The 21631-nt window shown below is 26.6% G+C and overlaps 1 protein-coding gene and 1 non-coding gene across 2 annotated transcripts; one reads left to right on the plus strand and one right to left on the minus strand.

Moving 5' to 3' along the window:
- Nucleotides 1-1777: 1777 nt before the first annotated feature.
- On the minus strand, nt 1778-1849 carry TRNAT-CGU (transfer RNA threonine (anticodon CGU)). Its single transcript has one exon. It is a non-coding gene; the product is annotated as a tRNA-Thr (tRNA).
- Nucleotides 1850-4752: 2903 nt separating this feature from the next.
- LOC105365201 (diacylglycerol kinase eta) lies at nt 4753-17331 on the plus strand. The gene is made up of 23 exons (XM_011503302.1): nt 4753-4915; nt 6516-6720; nt 6984-7120; nt 7349-7440; nt 7515-7645; nt 9144-9312; nt 9661-9763; nt 10062-10381; nt 10469-10804; nt 10944-11071; nt 11289-11529; nt 11842-12028; nt 12251-12452; nt 13002-13309; nt 13642-13966; nt 14256-14486; nt 14602-14698; nt 14803-15072; nt 15502-15796; nt 15985-16299; nt 16380-16475; nt 16566-16697; nt 16907-17331. The coding sequence occupies exons 1-23, from the start codon at nt 4877-4879 to the stop codon at nt 17210-17212; spliced, it is 4665 nt and encodes a 1554-aa protein (XP_011501604.1). The 5' UTR covers nt 4753-4876; the 3' UTR covers nt 17213-17331.
- Nucleotides 17332-21631: the final 4300 nt, after the last annotated feature.

Raw genomic sequence — 21631 nt, forward strand, 5'->3', positions numbered from 1 at the left:
ATTCGCTCGATAATTACAGTTAGTGGACAATGAGTGTACGTCATCATTCCCTTTCCATCTTTCTATTCGAAAGATTAAATTACAATTCATTAAATATCTGTGATTTCACTCGATTACTAATTGATAGAGCGTCTCTTTCAATTAGATTTCTCTCTCAACATTGATACTGTTGTACATAGGGAATAAGCGTAATCATCAGATCAGTTACTATTTTCGTTCACATTACCGGCAGTGGATTATTTGATATCTTTTCTAGGGTTCGTTTACTGTAGTTGAGTACTTCAAACAGTATCTCTGAATTGATCTTAACGACATTTCACCTAAATAGATAAGTTAAATGCATTGGAATCTTCACTGGCTTAGCGTCTCGTATATTGTAATTAATATAATGACGATCATATTCAATATGGTCTCTGATTATTTATCAAATTATTTTCATCATCGAACTATGTTGTCAAAAGGTTATTGGTTATTTAGTTATAATATTTCATGGTATAAACAGCTTCGTAATTATTCTAGTATCGAAATTATAAACATCCTTCGCTTGCGTATTATATAGTCAAATAGCATTTTATTTATATTCAAAAGTAAAAGGTTAAGTAATTTTGTTAATCGTGAGTGATATCTTCTCAACTTCGCAACTTCTCAGCTTAGAATAGAATAGAAATGCAGTATAATTGTATATAGATACATTTAATATTCCGTAATTATTAATAATACTAATAAATTACAGTAATTAAAGTAATATATAAAGAATTGTTTTTATATAATATAACGATTGTTTAATTCTCATAATTGTTATTATATTGCTTTTATCTTAAAAGCCATTGCATGTTTATAATACGGATTTTGTTACATTCAGCTTCATTCGAACATCATAATTGACTTAATAAGAGTATTTCAATGTACTTATAATTTATTTAACGACGCTCGTTACTATTTTAATTTTAATAATAATTATACGTTTATCCTGTTTTTACGTACTTGACATAAATTACTTATACGAATTATAATTTATATAATAACAAAAGAAATTTTATTCTTAATTTTGCTAACTTTCCCATTAGCCATTTTTATCTGATTCGAATTTTTCAATAAATTAATTTTGGATCATGCGTTTATCGTAAATTCTAATTATTTTGAAAATTAAGCTACGCAATCCAACTTAATATAAATAATAAACATTAATATATTCAATATACCCATATATGCACATATTGTTATAAATAGTAAGCTCGTTATAGGATCATTAACTATATTACGAGAAAGAATCTGTATTCTATAATAAGCTAGAAATGTTAAATACTAGTGAAGTTATATAAACATAAGAATTTTAATATTAGCAATATTTAACTAGCGCTTTTATATTTTAAAATAAACCCTTTGAAGTTTGTACAATAATATTAAAGTTGTTCGCCATTTTAATTATCACTATTCAAATATTTTATAGCTATATAAACACAGGCAAATTTAATATACAACTCGGGTAAATATAATATGAAATTGTATAAATATTAATATTATCGTGCGTTTTCTTTAAAGCTTATATCGTCGTCGTAGCGGATAAATTGATTTTTATTAAATGACTAGTATTTTTAATAAAAAAAAAAAAATATATATATATATATATATATATATATATATTATTTTATCGCTGATTTAGATAGTAAAATCTGGTGAATTAAAAATTAAGAAAAATATTTGTCAAATTTCTAAAAAAATATAATTTATTTTAAAAGTCGAAGAGAGAACTGAAAATTACAGATAAAAACAAAACTGCCTCCTGTGAGGTTTGAACTCACGACCCCTGGTTTACGAGACCAGTGCTCTACCACTGAGCTAAAGAGGCCTCCTGCCCGTCGAACCGAAAATATTGGATATATCCGGCATCACATTTTTTTATAATAATTCAATTTAACATTCCCGCTTTTTATTGGATGATACGATGCGCAAATTTAAACGTATGTGGATCATTTTTAAGATAAATCTATGAGAATACTCGAGAATAGAAATAATCACTAAAGATATTAATTTATGAACTTATTGGAGGGAATAATGATTAAGACTTTAAAAGAGTCTTTATTTATATTTGAGAGATAATTAAAGGAATTATTTCCTCAATTATGTTTCAATACAAATATATTTCGTTAAAAAGTATGTCTTTCATTTATCCGAATATTCTGCTTTTATTTTTATTTCTATTTTATGAAATTTATCTTTACAAGAAATTATCAAATATTATTTAAAACTAATGCTAGAGGTAATTCATACGAATGAAATTAGATTCCAACATTCTTTGAGTCTTTTCACTTCAAAGCATTCTTCGAAAAGTATTTTTCGAATAATAATGAAAAACACATCACAGTTTATGAATAATAAATTTAATATTTTCAATTAATTGGACTAGAATGTATTTGCTCATAATTTGTCAAAGGATTTGCATTACGTGGTATGCACAAAAAATCATGCTATGTGGATATGAATTGGGCCAATTAGGAAAACTGGTGTGTTTGCCTGTGCATATAGATATTTTGAAATTCCGAAATTAAATCGACGACAGTCTTTATATGTCTACTGATTTTAAAGCTATTTATCAACTTTAATAATTATATATTTTACAATATAATTTGTATTTATAAATTATATTTGTGTTTTAATTTTGGTTAAGGAAAATTGGCAAATATTTAATTTAAGAGCTCAGCTGTACATTTGTAATAAAGAAACGCAAGGGTTGAAATAAAAATATATTATTCAAAAAATTCCTAGTATTGAATTTATTTAATTTTGAGTGATTTATATTAACGTCGTTGGTTAATACGATTACAATTTATTAGTGTAAATCTGTTTTCATTAAAATAAATTAAATTTATTTTTTACATATACTATATTTTTTCTAATATTTATTTGTGCATCGATGATATATTTACGACTGTTCTTTTTTTTTTTATTAGTTTAGAGCTATCGAAAGAGAAATTTCTATAAAATCGTTCATTTCAATTGCTAACAACACTATGTTATTGAAATAAATATATTATCACAAGTAAATAGTAAAGTGTATAAAAAATATGCCTTTACTTTAACAGTTGTAAATATAATTATTATAATATATAGAAAATATACTGTATATAATAATTATAATATATATATATATATATAATGCATGTACAAAAAATCATCAAAATGTTTATATCACATGAAGTAGTATTCAAATTCAATCAAATTAGAAAAGTCAAATTCAAAAGCGTTCCGCGCAATCAAAATTCCAGTGAATAAAAATTTATTCATGTAATAAATTTTTTCTGGAACATGAGCTTTTCACTTGTTTGTTACATAATATAAGAATGTCTATTAAATTTTTTTAGCACGATTACATTTTTCATCGCATAGTGAAATACTTTTACTACATTGCAAACAAAAAATTTTAGTTATATTTTTCAATTATTATTAATATATTATCAATATTGTATTATCAAAGTTTATCTCATAAGAAAAAAGTCATTTAAAAATCAACAAATTTTAATATTCTATTGTGCTTTATATATTTCATAGTTATTAAAACTTAATCTCACGATGATTATATAAATAAAAAGATTGAAAAATGAAAATATAATATTTAATTTATTTACCTATATTTACATATATTAAAAATTGTCTAATTTCATGCATTTTAAATGATGTTTAATCAATCCACTGAACATAATCACATCATAATCTATGAAAATTAATTTTTTATTGACTCCAATTGATATTCTTTATTTACGTTAAATCGACAATGCATAAATTGATAATAAGGAAAATCAATATTCTTATTTTTTTATGTGTATATAAAAAATAATTTTGCTCTTATAAAATAAACTTAAAATAATTAGCATAGGCAAGAATAACTAAAGTACAAATATGATGATTGAGAGAGAATAAAATATAATAATCTGTAAATGAAAGTCGTATTAAAATTAAATTTAATAATTTAATTAAACTATTGAAATTATAAACAAAAGTTAAAAGATAAAAGAAAGGATTTAGTTGCATTAGTTCTCTATTAAATTGAACTCAAGAGAGTTAGATTTTCATCGAAGATATACAAAAGTAATTTTTTAATATTTCTTAAATTATATAATTTCTGTTTATTCATTATAAGTGTAAAATAAAACTGTACCAAGTTAATATTTTAAATAATTTTTAATCAAATAAATAAATTACTTCTTGTATAAAATAGTATAGACTGTATATAACATAGAACATACAAAATTTTAAAATAAAGTTAATATTTTAAAATATAAAGCTATAACAGTAGACTTACACGAATATAGTTATACAATGTCAATTAAAAATATATTTTTATTATTTTTGTATAAAATAATATTGAATATATATATATATATATATATACACATATATTTGGAACTGATATATATATATATATATATATATATATATCTGTAGTAGAAATGTAATAAAAAAACTATATAAATATGTATTTATGTTGTGTTGCTCAATGCATTTGTATGATTGTAACCGTAATAAATGCTTCTCTTTAGCTAATTTTTATCGTTGTTTTTTTTTTTTTATTATTCTTTATGTTTATTTATTTTTATTTATTTCATGAATTACAATGTATGGAAAATGTAAATAAAATGAGATCGCCAGAGAGCCAATATGAAAAAATTGAGGAAAACGAGAAAGAGGGTGCTTATGTGAAACTATGTAGGAGAGAGAAAGAGGGAACGAATGAAGGGTTAAAAAAAAAAGCGGTTAGAGTAGAGCAGCAGCATCTCGAAGCTCAGATGTACTTGAAAATAGTTTTTCGAATAAATGTGATTTAGAAGGATAGATAAGTATGTACATAGATGCCGTCAAAACGGCAAGATCATTATAAATGCCACCGAAACAACAGAGATTCAGATCGCGGTTTAAGGTAAAAATAAGTATAAAATTAAAATGTAAAAATTTGATATTATCGCATTTCGTTTCCTTTTTAGCGATAAACATGTTAATGTCAGTCAACGCGCTATAATAGGTACACTTTAATGTACTATTTGTTAGTTAATTATGTCAGAAATTTCTTTTATTACGTTTCCTTTTGTGTATTTATTTGAAAGTATAGATATTTATACTCTTAACATAACCTATACATAAATTTACACACCCATTTTTTTTTGTTTCCCTCTTTTTTTCTCTGCATAATACGAAATTCTGAAAAATGATGTATGGATAGTAAATATATTTAGTATACATATCGATAATAAATCTTATTATGACATTTTATTTTTATTAAAATAAAAATTGTGTAACATGTCTGTTTTTACATTCTCTGATTGAAATTTTAAAATTTTTAAACTTAAATAATAAGCATTTAATTATCGTATGATTTTTTAATTCCAAAACTTAAAAGTCGGTAATTCTATAACATCATTTAGTACATTATAAAAAAAGTCCTTTAGTATATCATATAATTAGATATATTATTATCTTTGTTTTGTACACATGCAAAAAATCATTTTTAAGGTTGGAATGAAATTGTGACTAGTTAAAAAATTATTTTTATATTATTTTGAATGAAAATATGTTGTATATATTTACCATTAGTTTGATTTTACTATTTAACTTGAGACCGTAACTCAATAGTTTCCAAGATATTAAAAATATTTAAAATACTTTAAATAATAAATTTTCCAAAAGTTGTTCAATTACTTTAAATTTTTATATATATTTAGTTTTTCATTCAATTAATTATTACACATTTTATTTTATATATATATATATATATATATATATATATATATATATACATGTAAAAAAAGTTAAAATAATAGAATATAATTCCATTTGATTAAAATTTCATTATGTCTATGTATTATGTATAAGATCGATTTAATAATAATAATAAAAAAAAAAAAAAAAAAAAAAGGAAAAAAAATTTGCCGAATTGCTGAACCAACAATTTTCTAAAACTATGACAATTTTGATTCTTCAATCACAAGTATTATTATATAATATTAATATATAATAAACAAGAACTCTATCCTTAGAAATAATAAATGAATTTTATTATTTTTCAATTGACTAAGCTGTAATAGTTTTTAATAAATAATTAAATTATCAATAAGTTGAAAATTATTTAACATATATAAAGCAAGTGCTTTGCATAAGATTTATAATACAATTGTAAATTAAAATTTTATAGCATAAAATAAAAATAATTAAATCTATTTTTAATTAATCCAATTATTGTGATATATAAATTTTTTTATTTAAATTATAATTCTTAATTAAATTTTTAAGAAATCTATAAATTAGCATTCAAATATATTTGTGTATTCGCATATTATTGTATATATTATTTTATATATTATTGCACATTATACTTGTATAATATATAATATAATAAATTACTGAAATTATCAATCGGAGTAATGTGTTTTTACTATAATTTATCATTTGTACCATTCTATAATATCATTTTATTTACTAGTATAGTTACTATATAGTAATGATATATTCGTTTATTATTATAGGTGATCACTCCATTTCGATCCCTGGTTTTGTGTGGTGAAAACAGGCAAGAAATGGAAGAGTGGTTAGATGTTTTCAAAAATGCTACTGAGAATAGACCTGTTGCTGATGCAGGTGCTGCAGAACTTCTTGGTGGTCATCATCAATGGTATGCAACCAGTCATGCTAGGCCAACATATTGCAACGTTTGTAGAGATGCTCTATACGGTAAATAATTCACTAAAGACCTACATTTCAATGTAATTATTTTATAATACAAATTCGGTTTTATCATACTTTTTTTAATAATTATGTTGAAATCATAATAGTTTTTTATTTAAATTTAATTTTGTTCAACGTAAATATTAAAATATAATGCCAAACATATTATTCTACTTATCTTAAAACATAGAATAGTTGTATTTATTGAGCATTTTGTATTGTTTTCATAAATTTCAATGTAAATTGTTATATAAACAAAAATTTTCCAGGAGTAACGTCTCATGGATTAAGTTGCGAAGTTTGTAAATATAAAGTACATAAGCGATGTAGTACGAAAGCAATAAACAACTGTAAATGGACCACATTAGCATCAATCGGTAAAGACATAATTGAGGACCAAGATGGAGTGAGTATTTTACAATACTAATAATTTTTCATTATTGTTTTAAATGAAACTGGTAAAAATATTTATTTTAATCTTCAAAATTTGTTTTATAATCTTAATGTTCTAATAAAATAATGAATTATCGACTAATGAATATTAATCTTTATTGTTTGTAATATATCATTAATTAATAAAATAGTTGAACAAAGAGAAAATAAAAATTTTCACCTTTACTATTTATGATGTTAGAACATTACCATGCCTCACCAATGGATGGAAGGAAATTTACCAGTAGCTTCAAAATGTATAATCTGTGACAAGACTTGTGGTTCTGTTTTAAGGTATTATTATTTTTGTAAATTAAATTATTTGATTATAATCAATAAAATTTTAATGAAATACATTTACCAAGTAGGTTACAAGACTGGAGATGTTTATGGTGCAAAATTACAGTACACACAGCATGTAGGCCTTCTATAAGTATTAAATGTCCTTTAGGACCAGCTAAATTGAGTGTAGTGCCTCCAACTGCATTGCATTGTATAGGTAATATAAGTATTTGTGAAATGTGAAAAATGAGAAATAAAAAAATAGAAAACATAGTGATTTGACTATGTTGAATTTATAGCTCTATAAGGAAAGATTAAAAAAAAAAAAAAAATTTATATATATATATATATATATATACATATACATATACATATATAACATGTGACGAGGCTGAGCACTCGTCACGAACCGACTATGCGTACATCGTTTATGGGTGGGTTCTGGATACAGTGTACAAATACGATGTATAAATGCACGTTAATATGTATGTAGCACGAATTTACGTAAGATATGTGTAATATTGTTATATCTCAAAGTATGTATAATATATGCAAATGTACGTGCGTGCTTGTACAAACGGAAACGATGCAAAGCGATAGTACGTCCGTGGAGTAAGGATCTGTACGTGAGATGCCTTTAGAATGCATTATCTGAACGTATGATGTAGTATCTTGAAGCGGATTGTCGGAGGAACGATGCAATTATCCATCCGCATGCCAAACTATGCACATATAGTGCATCGCGAACGGTATTACATGAGCAGCGATTCACTTTGGAGGAGGGATACGTGCGCTGATATTATAAGTCAAGTCGAGTGCTTATTTGGAATAGTTATTTAATCACCATCATGTAGCATTGATCGCCTTTCCACGTGTACGCAGATTTATATATTCGTCCTTTTCGTATCCTAATTTTGACTATCAACGTGCTCTACTCCTATTTTTAAAAATACTTTATAAAAGACAGTTTTCATTCAGAGTTTTGGCCTTGAAAGATTCTCTTTTGTTACACGATGGCGCGTCATTCAAGTTCAAAATTGTAGTCAGACTACAATTTTCCGAATATTCATTTTTCTCATTTTGATTCCTAGAATAAATCATTTGATGTATTGTAACCTTCGCGCTACACTCCTTGCACATTGTGTAATTCATCATATTCATCTCTTTAACATTCCGATTATGTCTACTCAGTGTTCACTTGTGCTTGCTTACAGCCGTTAATGCAATCCTCTGCACTTGAATGTGTTTTTCAATATTGATCCAAGGGCTAATATTTATAGAATATGTATTTATAATTGTTCATTTTATTTATAAATATTTTTGCTTTTTAATTTGGTAACGGATTAAGTCTTATTTTAAATAAGAAGTAGCAACTCTAAAAAAATATATTTCTTTCAATTCAGGTTACTTTTTTACTTAAAACATAAATTGATTGATAGATTTTTAGATATTTTTAATTTTTTCAACAACCATCACTGTTTGATCTCAAGACATTGTGGTTGGAGAAAGATTCAACGCCTAAATATTATATTTGCATATATTAGATACAATTATATTTGTTAATTATTACTTTTAAAAAGATGAATAATAATTAGGCTTTAATATTTTCCAAATAATACTTATTAAATTTATATTAGTAAATAACTTATTTACTATTTATAATTTAAAGATTATTATAACAACAAAATAAATATTAGAAATAATTTATTTTAAAGGTAGTGATGAAGCATGGGATGCTGTTAGACCAGTAGGTTGTAGTCCACTTTTAGTATTTGTAAATAGTAAATCTGGTGATAATCAAGGAATTAAGTTTCTCAGAAGATTTAAGCAGTTATTAAATCCAGCTCAAGTATTTGATCTTATTAATGGTGGACCTGGTCCAGGGTAAGATTCTATTATTTATTTAAATAATTACAATTCAATAAAGCAACAAAGATTTCACATAAATTTATCATTTAAATTTTAAAGTAGCTTATAAAACATTTTAAAACAATAGGAAAATTAGATTATTTGACATACAGAATGTTAATGTATAAGTAAAATTCTGTACTATTGATAATTGTGCAATGAATAATTAAGTGAATATGAATTGTAACGGTACATGTGTACGTTTATTTTAAATACTTTTAAATACATTGTTGGGAAAATATAAATTAACATTAATTATTAAAACACTCAGGCCTATCATTTATATACATTTTTATTAAAAAAATCGTTATTGTGTAAATACAGACTGAGGCTCTTTCGGCATTTCGATCCTTTCCGAATTTTAGTTTGTAGTGGAGATGGATCTGTTGGTTGGGTACTTTCTGAAATTGATCGATTGGGAATGCATGTGAGTAATTTACTTAATGTTCACCATTATTAATTTTTTTGTTACAAAAAGGCTAATGCTATCTGTACGACAAATATAACTATTAGAAACTTAATATTTTTCGATATTCTCAGATATTTATTTTCTTAATTAATCAATTAATCGTTTATTATTAATATTAATATTTATATGAATACCAATACTAATATTGTAAACAAAATTTATTAAAATTATATAATCAAACTTTCAACGAAAAACTAATAATTAGAGACAGTTAGTATTAGAATAAATAAACTAAATTTAAAATTATAATTTATAGAAACAATGTCAGGTTGGAGTATTACCGTTGGGTACAGGTAACGATTTAGCGCGAGTACTCGGTTGGGGTTCGTCTTGCGACGATGATACGCATTTGCCTCATCTGCTCGAAAAATATGAAAAAGCTGGAACAAAAATGTTAGATCGTTGGAGTATCATGACCTTCGAGCGTAGTATTTCCTTACCTTGCCACAAAATACTTAATCAGTCGGATGTATTGCTTAACCAGCACATGGTGCACGAATACGAGGATAGCGTTATGATGCACATTACTAATATATTGCATTCTGATCAGGAGGGCATCGTCATATCTAGTGCCAAGTGAGTTTTTCACCGCTAACATACACCTTAAAACCAAAAATTATGCTCGATAGTACATATATTTATAACACTGTTTATATCTTATAGAGTTTTATGTGAAACTGTTAAGGATTTTGCAATACGTATATCAGAGACGAGTCTAAGTACGGGAGATCATCAATTAGGAGAGAAATGTGAGATTCTTCAGCAAAAGCTCGATCTTTTGTTACGTACGCTTCATAATGAAGAGAGCTTTTTATCAGATAACGGCGAAGATCTTAGTACAGCTACATTGAGATCTGATAAATTTTCCTCGATTTCTTGTTCATCTACAGATGATCAAGAGAAAGGTCTACTCGAAAAATCAGAAAAAGAAATAACAAATTTGAGTAGAGTGCGTATGAAGAGGAGAGGTTTCGAAGAAAATCAGGCTATAATATCTAGGTAAAGAAACTGGATAGTGTTTCATTTTATTTAAATAGCCAGTCAAATCAATATAATAAAATAATAATTTAATAAAGATAAAAAAAAAGTACACCATTTTATAATACATGTCGAGTTATTTTTATAATCTTTATAACAGGGCTAACAGTTTGAAAAGAGCGATTCGCCAATTAGTGGAGCATACGGAGCAGGTCGTCGATGAACAAAATAGTGCGGGGAAGGCATTGAACATAAAGATAACGAGAAGCAATGGAAGAGAATTAGACGGTATGTTTAAATTAAATTCTAGTATATTCCGTGCAGATTTCTTCAATCAGCTGATAATATTTTAAAGATCTTAATAATATATATATATGTATATATATATATATAAATTGTTAAATTTAAGTATGATGATGGTTGCAACGGTTGCAATGAGGATTAAGAATGTTTTATAAAACTATTCACTAAAATCTTGAAATTATCCCACTTTTGCGAATCATAGAGAAGAGGGGTCAACAAAATATTCTTGAAGTTCGAATGGAAAACAGCAATGAAAGTTTGAGCGTAACACCAACTCTTGAGTCTGATGAACCATCCCCGTGTTCATCACCGACGCCAAATGTTGCGTCACTAAGCCCAATGCCAGATATAAGACGTGATTCTCAGCCAGAGGAAATGCTCACTTTGCCAGCTCCAGATGGATTTGCCGATAGTAGAAGAAATAGTTCCAATTTACTTCAAGGGTAATTATTTACATATGAAAAAAAAAAACAAATTATTTATTATTCGTTTTTAATTAAATTTCTCTTATGGCAAATTAATCTTTATTTTTATACTACAATTATTAAAAACTATATATCTACACAAACACACAACAAAATACATATATGATAACGATAACTTAAATACTCTATATAATTACTTATTTATGTCATTAAATTTTGATTATTAATTTATATATTTGTTATCGTTGTTAGTTAAGATGCATATCATTAATTTATACCACAACAAAATATTAATTAAATAAAGGAATTTTTTATTTTCTATTTAAGTAGAGTATTCAGTTTTGAATCTGTAACTTTCGAATCAGTGATTGATAAGTTGAAAATACAACAGAGGTTGAATCAAGAAAATTACGAAATGCCTGATACAATCGAACAAGAAATTCAATTAAACAAAAAAGTGGATACAGCTGCTATATCTTTAGATGCAAGTTCAACCTCGGATGATACAACCATACAAGTATGTATTACAATTTAATTTACTTTTTAGTAACCAAATGACATATTTATTATTATTAAAAATTATTCCTTAAATTTAATTTGGAAACAATGTATTCCACGGTTTCATGCTGAAAAATCTTAGTAGTTAATATTTTTAATTTTTTTTGTAAAAAATAAGAATTTATTAGTTTAAAATCAAAAAATTTTTTAAAATAAATATCACTTTTGATTTCACTTACAGGATGCCATTATATCACCTGATACAGATTCTGTACCATCGGAAGATATTTCTTCTGAATGTCCTTATACAAGATCATCGAATAGTCATAAAAATGAAACTTATAGAGAGAGTTGTACTAATAGCATTGTTAGTTCAGATAGCGTAATTTCGGATTCATTTGACATTAAAAATTGCGGTATGAAGAACAGTGAGAGTGAAATTGGTAAAAAAATGTCAAAGCATTTTATTAAGAAATAAGCATTGTATTGAGAAAAAAACTATTAAATTTAGATTGCATGGTATCTAAAAATGTTAGAAGATAAATTAAAATGAACAACTTTGTAGACTGCACTAAGCCTGTGACTATTGTCACTTTAATAAATATTAAATATTTAAATTAATTGTGATAAAAGAAATTAGAATACTATTATCACAATTGAAAATATTATCATATTCAAAAACAGATATATTTCTATATATATATATATATATATATCTTAGATATATTATGTTTTCACTTGTGTTTAGTTTATTTGTTCTGGTGTAATATCAGATTAATTTTATATGTGAAAATCATAATTTATAAAAAAAATTTTTTTCTCATAGTAAGAACAATAACATATGCAAACATGCTTAACTATTTTAATTGTAATTTTTTTTTTTTAATTATAATCATGATTTTTCTTAAAACATACTTTTTCAATTTTTTTCTTAGAGTAGATTCGTCAAAAAACTGATAGTTTTATAAAAATTTATATCTGATACTTTTTAGGTCAGATAGATAGTGATATTCTTGATTCAACAAAACCTTCCGATAGTTCTGAAATTGGACACATAGATTCAGCAGAAAATTCTGACTTATGCACAAGTGACATTCTTAATTCAGAAAGTATAATCGATGATTTAAGCTCATTGGGACAAGATTTGATCAGTACAATGCTTGGAGAAAAATACGATTCTGTAAAAGAAGGTTTGGAGTCAGAACAATTGGAAAAGCCTCAAAAATTTTGTAGTTTAGCTCAGTTTGTTGAGGGTAATGACATTGCCAGAAGATCTTTCAAGATGTCAAGAAATACCAAAGTAGGTTGAATAGGTGAAAGGCTTTTCATTTAAATGTCTTTTATTATTCGTTATTATGGTTATTAATATTGATGTTTAGTTTAATGATCAACAGCTTTATTGTAAAATATTAAATTTGTTATCACAATATCAGAAAATATTATATACTTAAAAATAAATGCATTGTTAAGCTTAACATAATACATCCTTTAAAAAGAGGAATAATTAAAAATTTTATAATAAATAATTTTTATATTTAAACTGCAATAAATGTTATATATCTTTGAATTGGTTTAAATTACGTTTTATTCTAATTAATAAATTTTGACTTTGAAAGTTCAATATTATTTCAGAATGTGTTAAAAAGACGACCAATCGAACCATTCGGTAAAATTGCCGAAAATACAAATGGAATTGACCAGTCTAATAATGAAAGTATAGAGGACGACGAAGAGGGAAAGCCGTCAGATCTTCTTAATGCCTCTGTGTGTCGATTTACAGTGACATCGAATTCAAGTCCATCGAATAATAATTCGCCAAAATTTCCACCAGCGATAAGCGTAATTGTCGATCCACCGAGTCCGTCTGTATCTATAAAAAGTAAAAACGAGAATGATTATAATTTCTATCAACTGGGTTCGCATTTTCGTAGATACAGTGGAGAGAGTATGGAAAAATGTGCGTAATAAAATTATTAAATACGATCCTTTTTATGTATACACTTTTCAATATGAAGTATTAAATTATGACAAATCGTTGAATTCTACCTAATAATATCTAATAAGTCTTTTTAAATATTTGACTATTTTTATTTATTAAAATTAAAATCGATAAATTCTCTTTATTAATACTTTTTATGAGATATAATACATTTTAAATACAAAAAAATATATATATATATATTTGATAATGACATAAATAAAATGTAGTAGAAGACAACCAATTGAATTAAAAACCATTTTTTTAGTGAGTGTGGAATTACCAGAAGGTACTGGATGCTCACCGCAGGCATCACGTCGTATTAGTAGTGGTAGTTTATTAAAAGCATCCGAAGTCGTTTCATTAGCAGCAACGGCGGCAAGGTTCGGAGGCTCCAGTTTAAGCTTGAGACATGAACGTACAAAATCTATTGATAAGACTGATGATATTAAGAAGCTTCCAATAATAAATCCATTAGTTAGATTACCAATGTGGCCAAGTAAATTCTTAATAAGATCTTTATTATTTAAAATAATAAAAATAAACTATACTTTAACATATAATTTAAGTATATGGTAAGAAGACCATTAAATATGCATTTAATTTTATTTTAGATGTAAGTGGTGGATTAATAAGTCAAGCTTTACTTGCCAATGCGGATGCTCTTTGTGCAGCAGTTTCTCCATTAATGGATCCAGATGAAACTTTAATGTAATATATATGTTTAACATAATATTTATAAAATTGTAATTGTTTTTATGCATGTTTTTAATAGCAAAAGAACATAGGATAAGAATTATTTGTTACAATTTTAGGGAAGGCTACTTTGAACGTTGCGTTATGAATAATTACTTTGGTATTGGAATTGATGCAAAAATTAGTTTGGATTTTCATCATAAACGAGAAGAACATCCAGAAAAATGTCGATCGCGTGCCAAAAATTACATGTGGTATGGGGTCTTAGGATCAAAACAATGGCTTCAGAAAACTTATAAAAATCTTGATCAAAGAGTACAACTCGAATGTGACGGACAACGAATTCCTTTGCCTTCGTTACAAGGCATAGTGGTATTAAATATTCCAAGGTACTTACAGATAATATTAAATATATTCTATATATTCGTTAAAAACTTATAATTTGCCGATAGTTAACTTGACTAAAAATTTCATGTAAATGTTACAAAAATTACCAATTGAAGTAAATTACAAAAAAAAAAAAAAAAATTTCTATACTGATTTTGTAAGTTCACTTACCGCATCACTCTCTTGTAATTAGGTAGATAGAACAGGTCAATAAGAACAGGTGATTCGATTTAGAAAAGGCTGTGAATTAAATGAAGGAAGAGAGTGTAAATAATATTAATTATATAAAATTAATAATTAAATATAGGAGTGATATATAAGTGCAAAATATAACATTAATTGGTCATTAATTTTTATTTATCAGAAAAATTGTAATTACTTTTGAATTTTTTATATTTTATAAGCTATGTAAAAGGACATAAATATTTTAGTTTCATGGGTGGCACAAATTTTTGGGGTGGAACCAAAGAAGGTGATCTATTCCTTGCCCCGTCCTTTGATGATCGAATTCTCGAAGTCGTTGCGGTTTTCGGTTCCGTTCAAATGGCAGCTTCTCGACTAATAAATTTACAACATCATCGAATTGCTCAATGTCAAAGTATACAGATCAATATCTTAGGAGATGAAGGTGTACCCATACAAGTAGACGGCGAAGCTTGGTTACAACCACCAGGCATTATTAGGATCATTCACAAAAATCGAATGCAAATGCTATACAGAAATAGGGTGAATATATTTTCAAATGTTTGCTTAATAGTAATTTTTTTAAATATTACTCTCAATATAGCAGATGTTAAATAATATTTTAAATAAAAAGTTTCTTCGAAAATTCATAACGCAAGCTTTCGCATTTAATTAATATAATTACAAAATAAAGAATTCAAATTATTTATAACTATATTCATATTTTTTAGGCTCTCGAAACGTCACTTCGAACTTGGGAAGAAAAGCAACGTAGCTGCATTTCATCCATAACGCAATCTTCATCAACACTGAGCAGTTCTTCGCGTTCACAAAGTCAGATACAATTAGAGGAAAAGCAGATTAGTTTAACAGAGGAAGAGATGTCTGTATTACTTGGTTTTATCGAAGTCGTTACAACTCTGGTCAAGTGGGTAAAGCTTTTGATCATTTCTCATCCAAGTTTGGAGCCAGAACTGTATCAGATAGCTGGGCGAACCGCTATTGCCCTAGAAAAACTTCACCCTGATGGAAAAATTTTACAAGGGGTATTGCTTAGTATATTTTTTCAAATTAATACATGAATTCTTAAGTGTGGTAACATTTTGTAATTATACATTGTATTTAGCCGAATTTGAGACCAGTTGTTACGGAAGTGGTTTCCAGTGCTAGGCAACTTTATGAAGAATCCTGTGAACTTCTTCGAGATAAAGCTCATAATTTGGTATATTATTTATTTATTGATACTTTAAATATCATTTACAATTTTAGATAAAAAAAAAAAAAAAAAACACTAACTATTAAAATACTGCAGAAGTTACGTGAAGATTTGGAAAATAAATTGTCCATATCTTTAGCAACGATGGAACAAGAACTACGTAAATGTGTATTTGACGAACGAGGTTGTGGACTTGTATACTTACATAACATTCCTGTAGATGAACAGGTAATGTGCATAAATTTTGTGATAATTAAAAAAAATTTATAAACCAATGTAGCTTCTTTTACACACTATTCATAATTATTTTCTTTATTTATCGTCCATACTTTGCTGACAATTATTACCTTCATGCGCAAATAAAATATATAAATATTTTAAAAATAGTAATAGTCCTGCAGTGAGTAAAGATTAATCGATTCGTATTTTATTTATAGAACGATAAGAAGAACCGACACCGGGGACTATTCTGGCTAAAGTTTCGTCGTTCGGGCAATAATGCAGGTTTGATATCAGGGACACATGACCCTAATCGCGATCAAGTGACCATTTGGGGTGTACAAGAGGTTTGCTCTTGGTTGGAAAATTTACAATTGGGCGAGTATTCGGAAAACTTTGTATCTCACGACATAAGGGGAAGGGAGCTGCTAACTCTAGCAAGGCGAGATCTGAAAGAGCTGGGTATCACGAAAGTTGGACATGTTAAAAGAATACTTCAGGCTATTAATGATTTGAATAATTAAATAATTTTAGAATAATAATTATCTCGAAACGAATCATTCGCTAGAGAAGCCCAAATATTCAACGAATTTACAATATCGTATGATCTGTGATAAATAATAAAGAAATTTTAATAATATGACAAGCAATTTCTTTAAAAAAAAAAAAAAAAAAAAACATTGTTTTATCTAACAAAAGCTTGTTACATACTCTCGAAATATTTTAAGATGGCTGTGATTTTGTTAGAATAGCAATTTATTTGGGTTTGTTAAAGAGATATGTACAAATTTAATTGCTTATTAAGTAGAAACACGACGTTATTTTAAAGTATTATATTGAATTCATTATAAGTGTAGGTTAAAAATCATATTTTAATTATCCAATTACTGTCATACGAATCGATTTTATTACGCTTATTTATACTTAAACGAATTTTTAATTATTATTGAATTTATTTGTTCTAATACGTTTTATAAAACAAATTAAAATTTTCATTGAATGATGCGAATAAAAATAACTAGTTCAAAAGGAAAAAGAAAAAAAAGAAAAGAAGATATTACAAAACACCGATAACAGCATTCGAAGTATGTTTTTAGTAAACGGTTATAAATAAGTTCTACTCCTATACTTAATAATAATTATTTAAAAATTTTAATATTTATTTTAATAATTTAATAATTTACATGTACATACATTTATACATATTTATAATAATAAATTTGATGCTTAATAAATATTAATATCCTATTACGTATTAGATACATTTACTTTATTATTACATCTGAATATATGTAGTACGATATCTCTATATTTATTTTTAAATTTAAATTATCTAAATATATTTATAGATCTTTGTGATTTAGCTTATGACGTAAAACATAAATATTTTAACATACATACTTTGTTATGCGAAAATGATTTATATAATAAGATATAAGCATAAATGACAAGAAAATTAATTAAAATAGTTTTAAAAATAGGAAAGAAAATTTTATGTGCTTAGATAATTATTATAATACCACAAAGGATTTTATCTACTAATATTAAATTTTAATTACATTTATTTTAATACTAATTAAATGTTTCCTGTGAATATTTTATTCTTACAAATTTAGTTTAATTTATTTACTGTTACGTAATTTGTATGATTACAATTTATGAAAGTAAACACATGTTTATTTAAAATAAAGATATAAGAAGTTACTACTTATTCATATTAACAGTGAAATACAAGTTAGAATTCTCTTGATTATCTGTATAAACCAATAAAATAATATTACAGGCTATAGCTAAAAGGACAGTAATTGGAATTTTTATCTTACTCTTCATCCAAATTTAAAAATCTAAAAATCTAAAAATGATTTATGGATACAATATAAATATTGTGCTTCAATTTTAGCGAATGATTCGTTATGTAAAAGATGACACTATGATTTTTTTTTTTTGATAATGTCATCAATTTACAGCAAAAACTTTACTAACTAGTGTGTAAAATATTAACTTATTAAATGAAACAATTTTAATGTTTCCTATAATTATTTAACTTTTTCTTTATAGGATTCTTAAAGTAAAAAATTTCGAAAAATCTATCTGATAATATAAAATTATTTGAAATTTCGTCTTACAAAATTAACAACAAACTCTTATTAAAGTACGATTTGATATTACGAAAATATATTTATTTAAAATACTTAAATTTAATTAAAAACAATCAATTTGATTAAAATTAATATTATATGAATTTACGTTAATATACGCGTTGTGTATTTTATATTATTTAAAAGGATATAAGTGATTAATTTGAAACCAATTTTTTTTTTAAATAACTGTTTTTTGCAGGTTTCGGATAATTCTTTTCCTTTGTAAATATAAGTAGAGTATATTTTTAATTCAAAAATTGATTGTAGAAAGCATAGCCTAATATTGACAGAAAATTAAGATCAATTATTTAGTTAAATTCAAATGTTTATAAATCTGCAAATTACAATCATAAAATTAACGAAAAATAGATATATGCAAATTAAAAAGAAAGCAATGTTCATAATACAAACAAATGTTTAATTTTAGCTACATACCTACAATTTAATCCAAGTCAATTCTTTCATTGAAAGTCTAATTCGATATATCAGTAGAAAATCTTAATATTTTAATATTTACAAACCTCAATCTATGATTGCTTTTAATTCAATGATAACTATAATTAAATGAATGTTTTTAATTAAATTAGTATAATTTTAATTATCTTTTGTAAATATATTATTTAGAGTGGTAAAAAATGAAACGCGTTAAAGATTTTTCACAATCAATTTGAAAATGTCTTCACAATAATATTACAAATTTTATGTGAAGTCTGAGAAAAATGTTGAAATGAATAAGTATAAAAAATTAGCTTTTTAAATTTATAAGTTTTATCGAATTTATCTATTTAAGTCTGAAAAAATGCAATACTTTTAGCGTATTTGAAATTTCGATAGAAACAATTATGACGTCAAATTTTTTTATATTAAATTATCTGCAGTCTTATTACACTTTATAACTACTACTATTTCTACTATTATAAATACTTATAAATACGATTACTATTACTACCGTTGTTCTGATTATTATTATCGCCGTCATCATCGCCGTTGTCATCATCATCGTCTTCGTCGTCGTCAGCGCCATCGTCATCGTCATCATCGCCTTCATCTTCATTGTCATGGTAATCATCATCATCGTCATCGTCATCGTCATCGTCATCGTCATCGTCATCGTCATCGTCATCGTCATCGTCATCGTCATCGTCATCGTCATCGTCATCGTCATCGTCATCGTCATCGTCATCGTCATCGTCATCGTCATCGTCATCGTCATCGTCATCGTCATCGTCATCGTCATCGTCATCGTCAGTCGTCGTCATCGTCGTCGTTGTCATCGTCGTCATCATCATCGTCGTTGTCGTCATCGTCGTCGTCGTCATCGTCGTCATCATCATCGTCGTTGTCGTCATCATCATGATCATCATCATCACCATCATCATCACCATCATCAACATCAACACCGTCACCATCACCATCACCATCACCATCACCATCACCATCACCATCACCATCACCATCACCATCACCATCACCATCACCATCACCATCACCATCACCATCACCATCACCATCACCATCACCATCACCATCACCATCACCATCACCATCACCATCACCATCACCATCACCATCACCATCACCATCACCATCACCATCACCATCACCATCACCATCACCATCACCATCACCATCACCATCACCATCACCATCACCATCACCATCACCATCACCATCACCATCACCATCACCATCACCATCACCATCACCATCACCATCACCATCACCATCACCATCACCATCACCATCACCATCACCATCACCATCACCATCACCATCACCATCACCATCACCATCACCATCACCATCACCATCACCATCACCATCACCATCACCATCACCATCACCATCACCATCACCATCACCATCACCATCACCATCACCATCACCATCACCATCACCATCACCATCACCATCACCATCACCATCACCATCACCATCACCATCACCATCACCATCACCATCACCATCACCATCACATCATATTGTATCTTGAATTTTTTTTCAAGCTTACATTTAAATTACATAAGCACTTAACTTCCCTATTTAAAAATATTTTAATATTGCATCTTAGTAATATTTAAGAATATTACATTTTATTTGTTTATTTATTTATTTATATAAAAATATTAAAAATTTTATTCTTTATTATTTTCATAAAGAATATGGACTTTCTATCTTATACGTACTTGATTCGCATTTTCGTAAGTAGTTTCATAAACTTTTGTATGTCTTTATGTTATTCTCCTTTATTTTCCGGTACGTTTAAAAAATTAATATATACCGTTAAAATTTGTATCATAATTATTAATTATAACCCTACTGGTTATAAATTTATTGCATTATAACCTCAGCAAGTGCCATTGGTAATAACTATTATTGGTAAAAGGCGAAATAAGAAAAATCGCTCTTTATCGTTTATTATATAATGAGAATCATTCATTAAAGATTACAGTATTAAAGATATTTAACAGCAACTTTATCAGATGCAATATTATATCTGTAATTGTTACACTGTAAACATCCAATTGCATTGTGAATCATTATTTATATTATGTCATACAAAACGGTAATTACGTCATCTTCTTGAGTTTTTGAGTTTGCTGTACATTTTATTTAGGCACTATTGCACTTATAGTATATGTTTCATTTGTGATTCTCAAACATCAATGTTGTAAAGCGCGAATCCATGATTAATTGACGCTCGTTGCCTCAACTGTGTACAGTGCACCTGTCACAAATTCTTAATACCATCTATTGCATTACCAATACATATTAAATAATTATTTAGCATCGAGACTAGCC

This window comes from Ceratosolen solmsi, unplaced genomic scaffold (assembly GCF_000503995.2).
Source record: "Ceratosolen solmsi marchali unplaced genomic scaffold, CerSol_1.0 scaffold63, whole genome shotgun sequence".
NCBI lineage: Eukaryota > Metazoa > Arthropoda > Insecta > Hymenoptera > Agaonidae > Ceratosolen > Ceratosolen solmsi.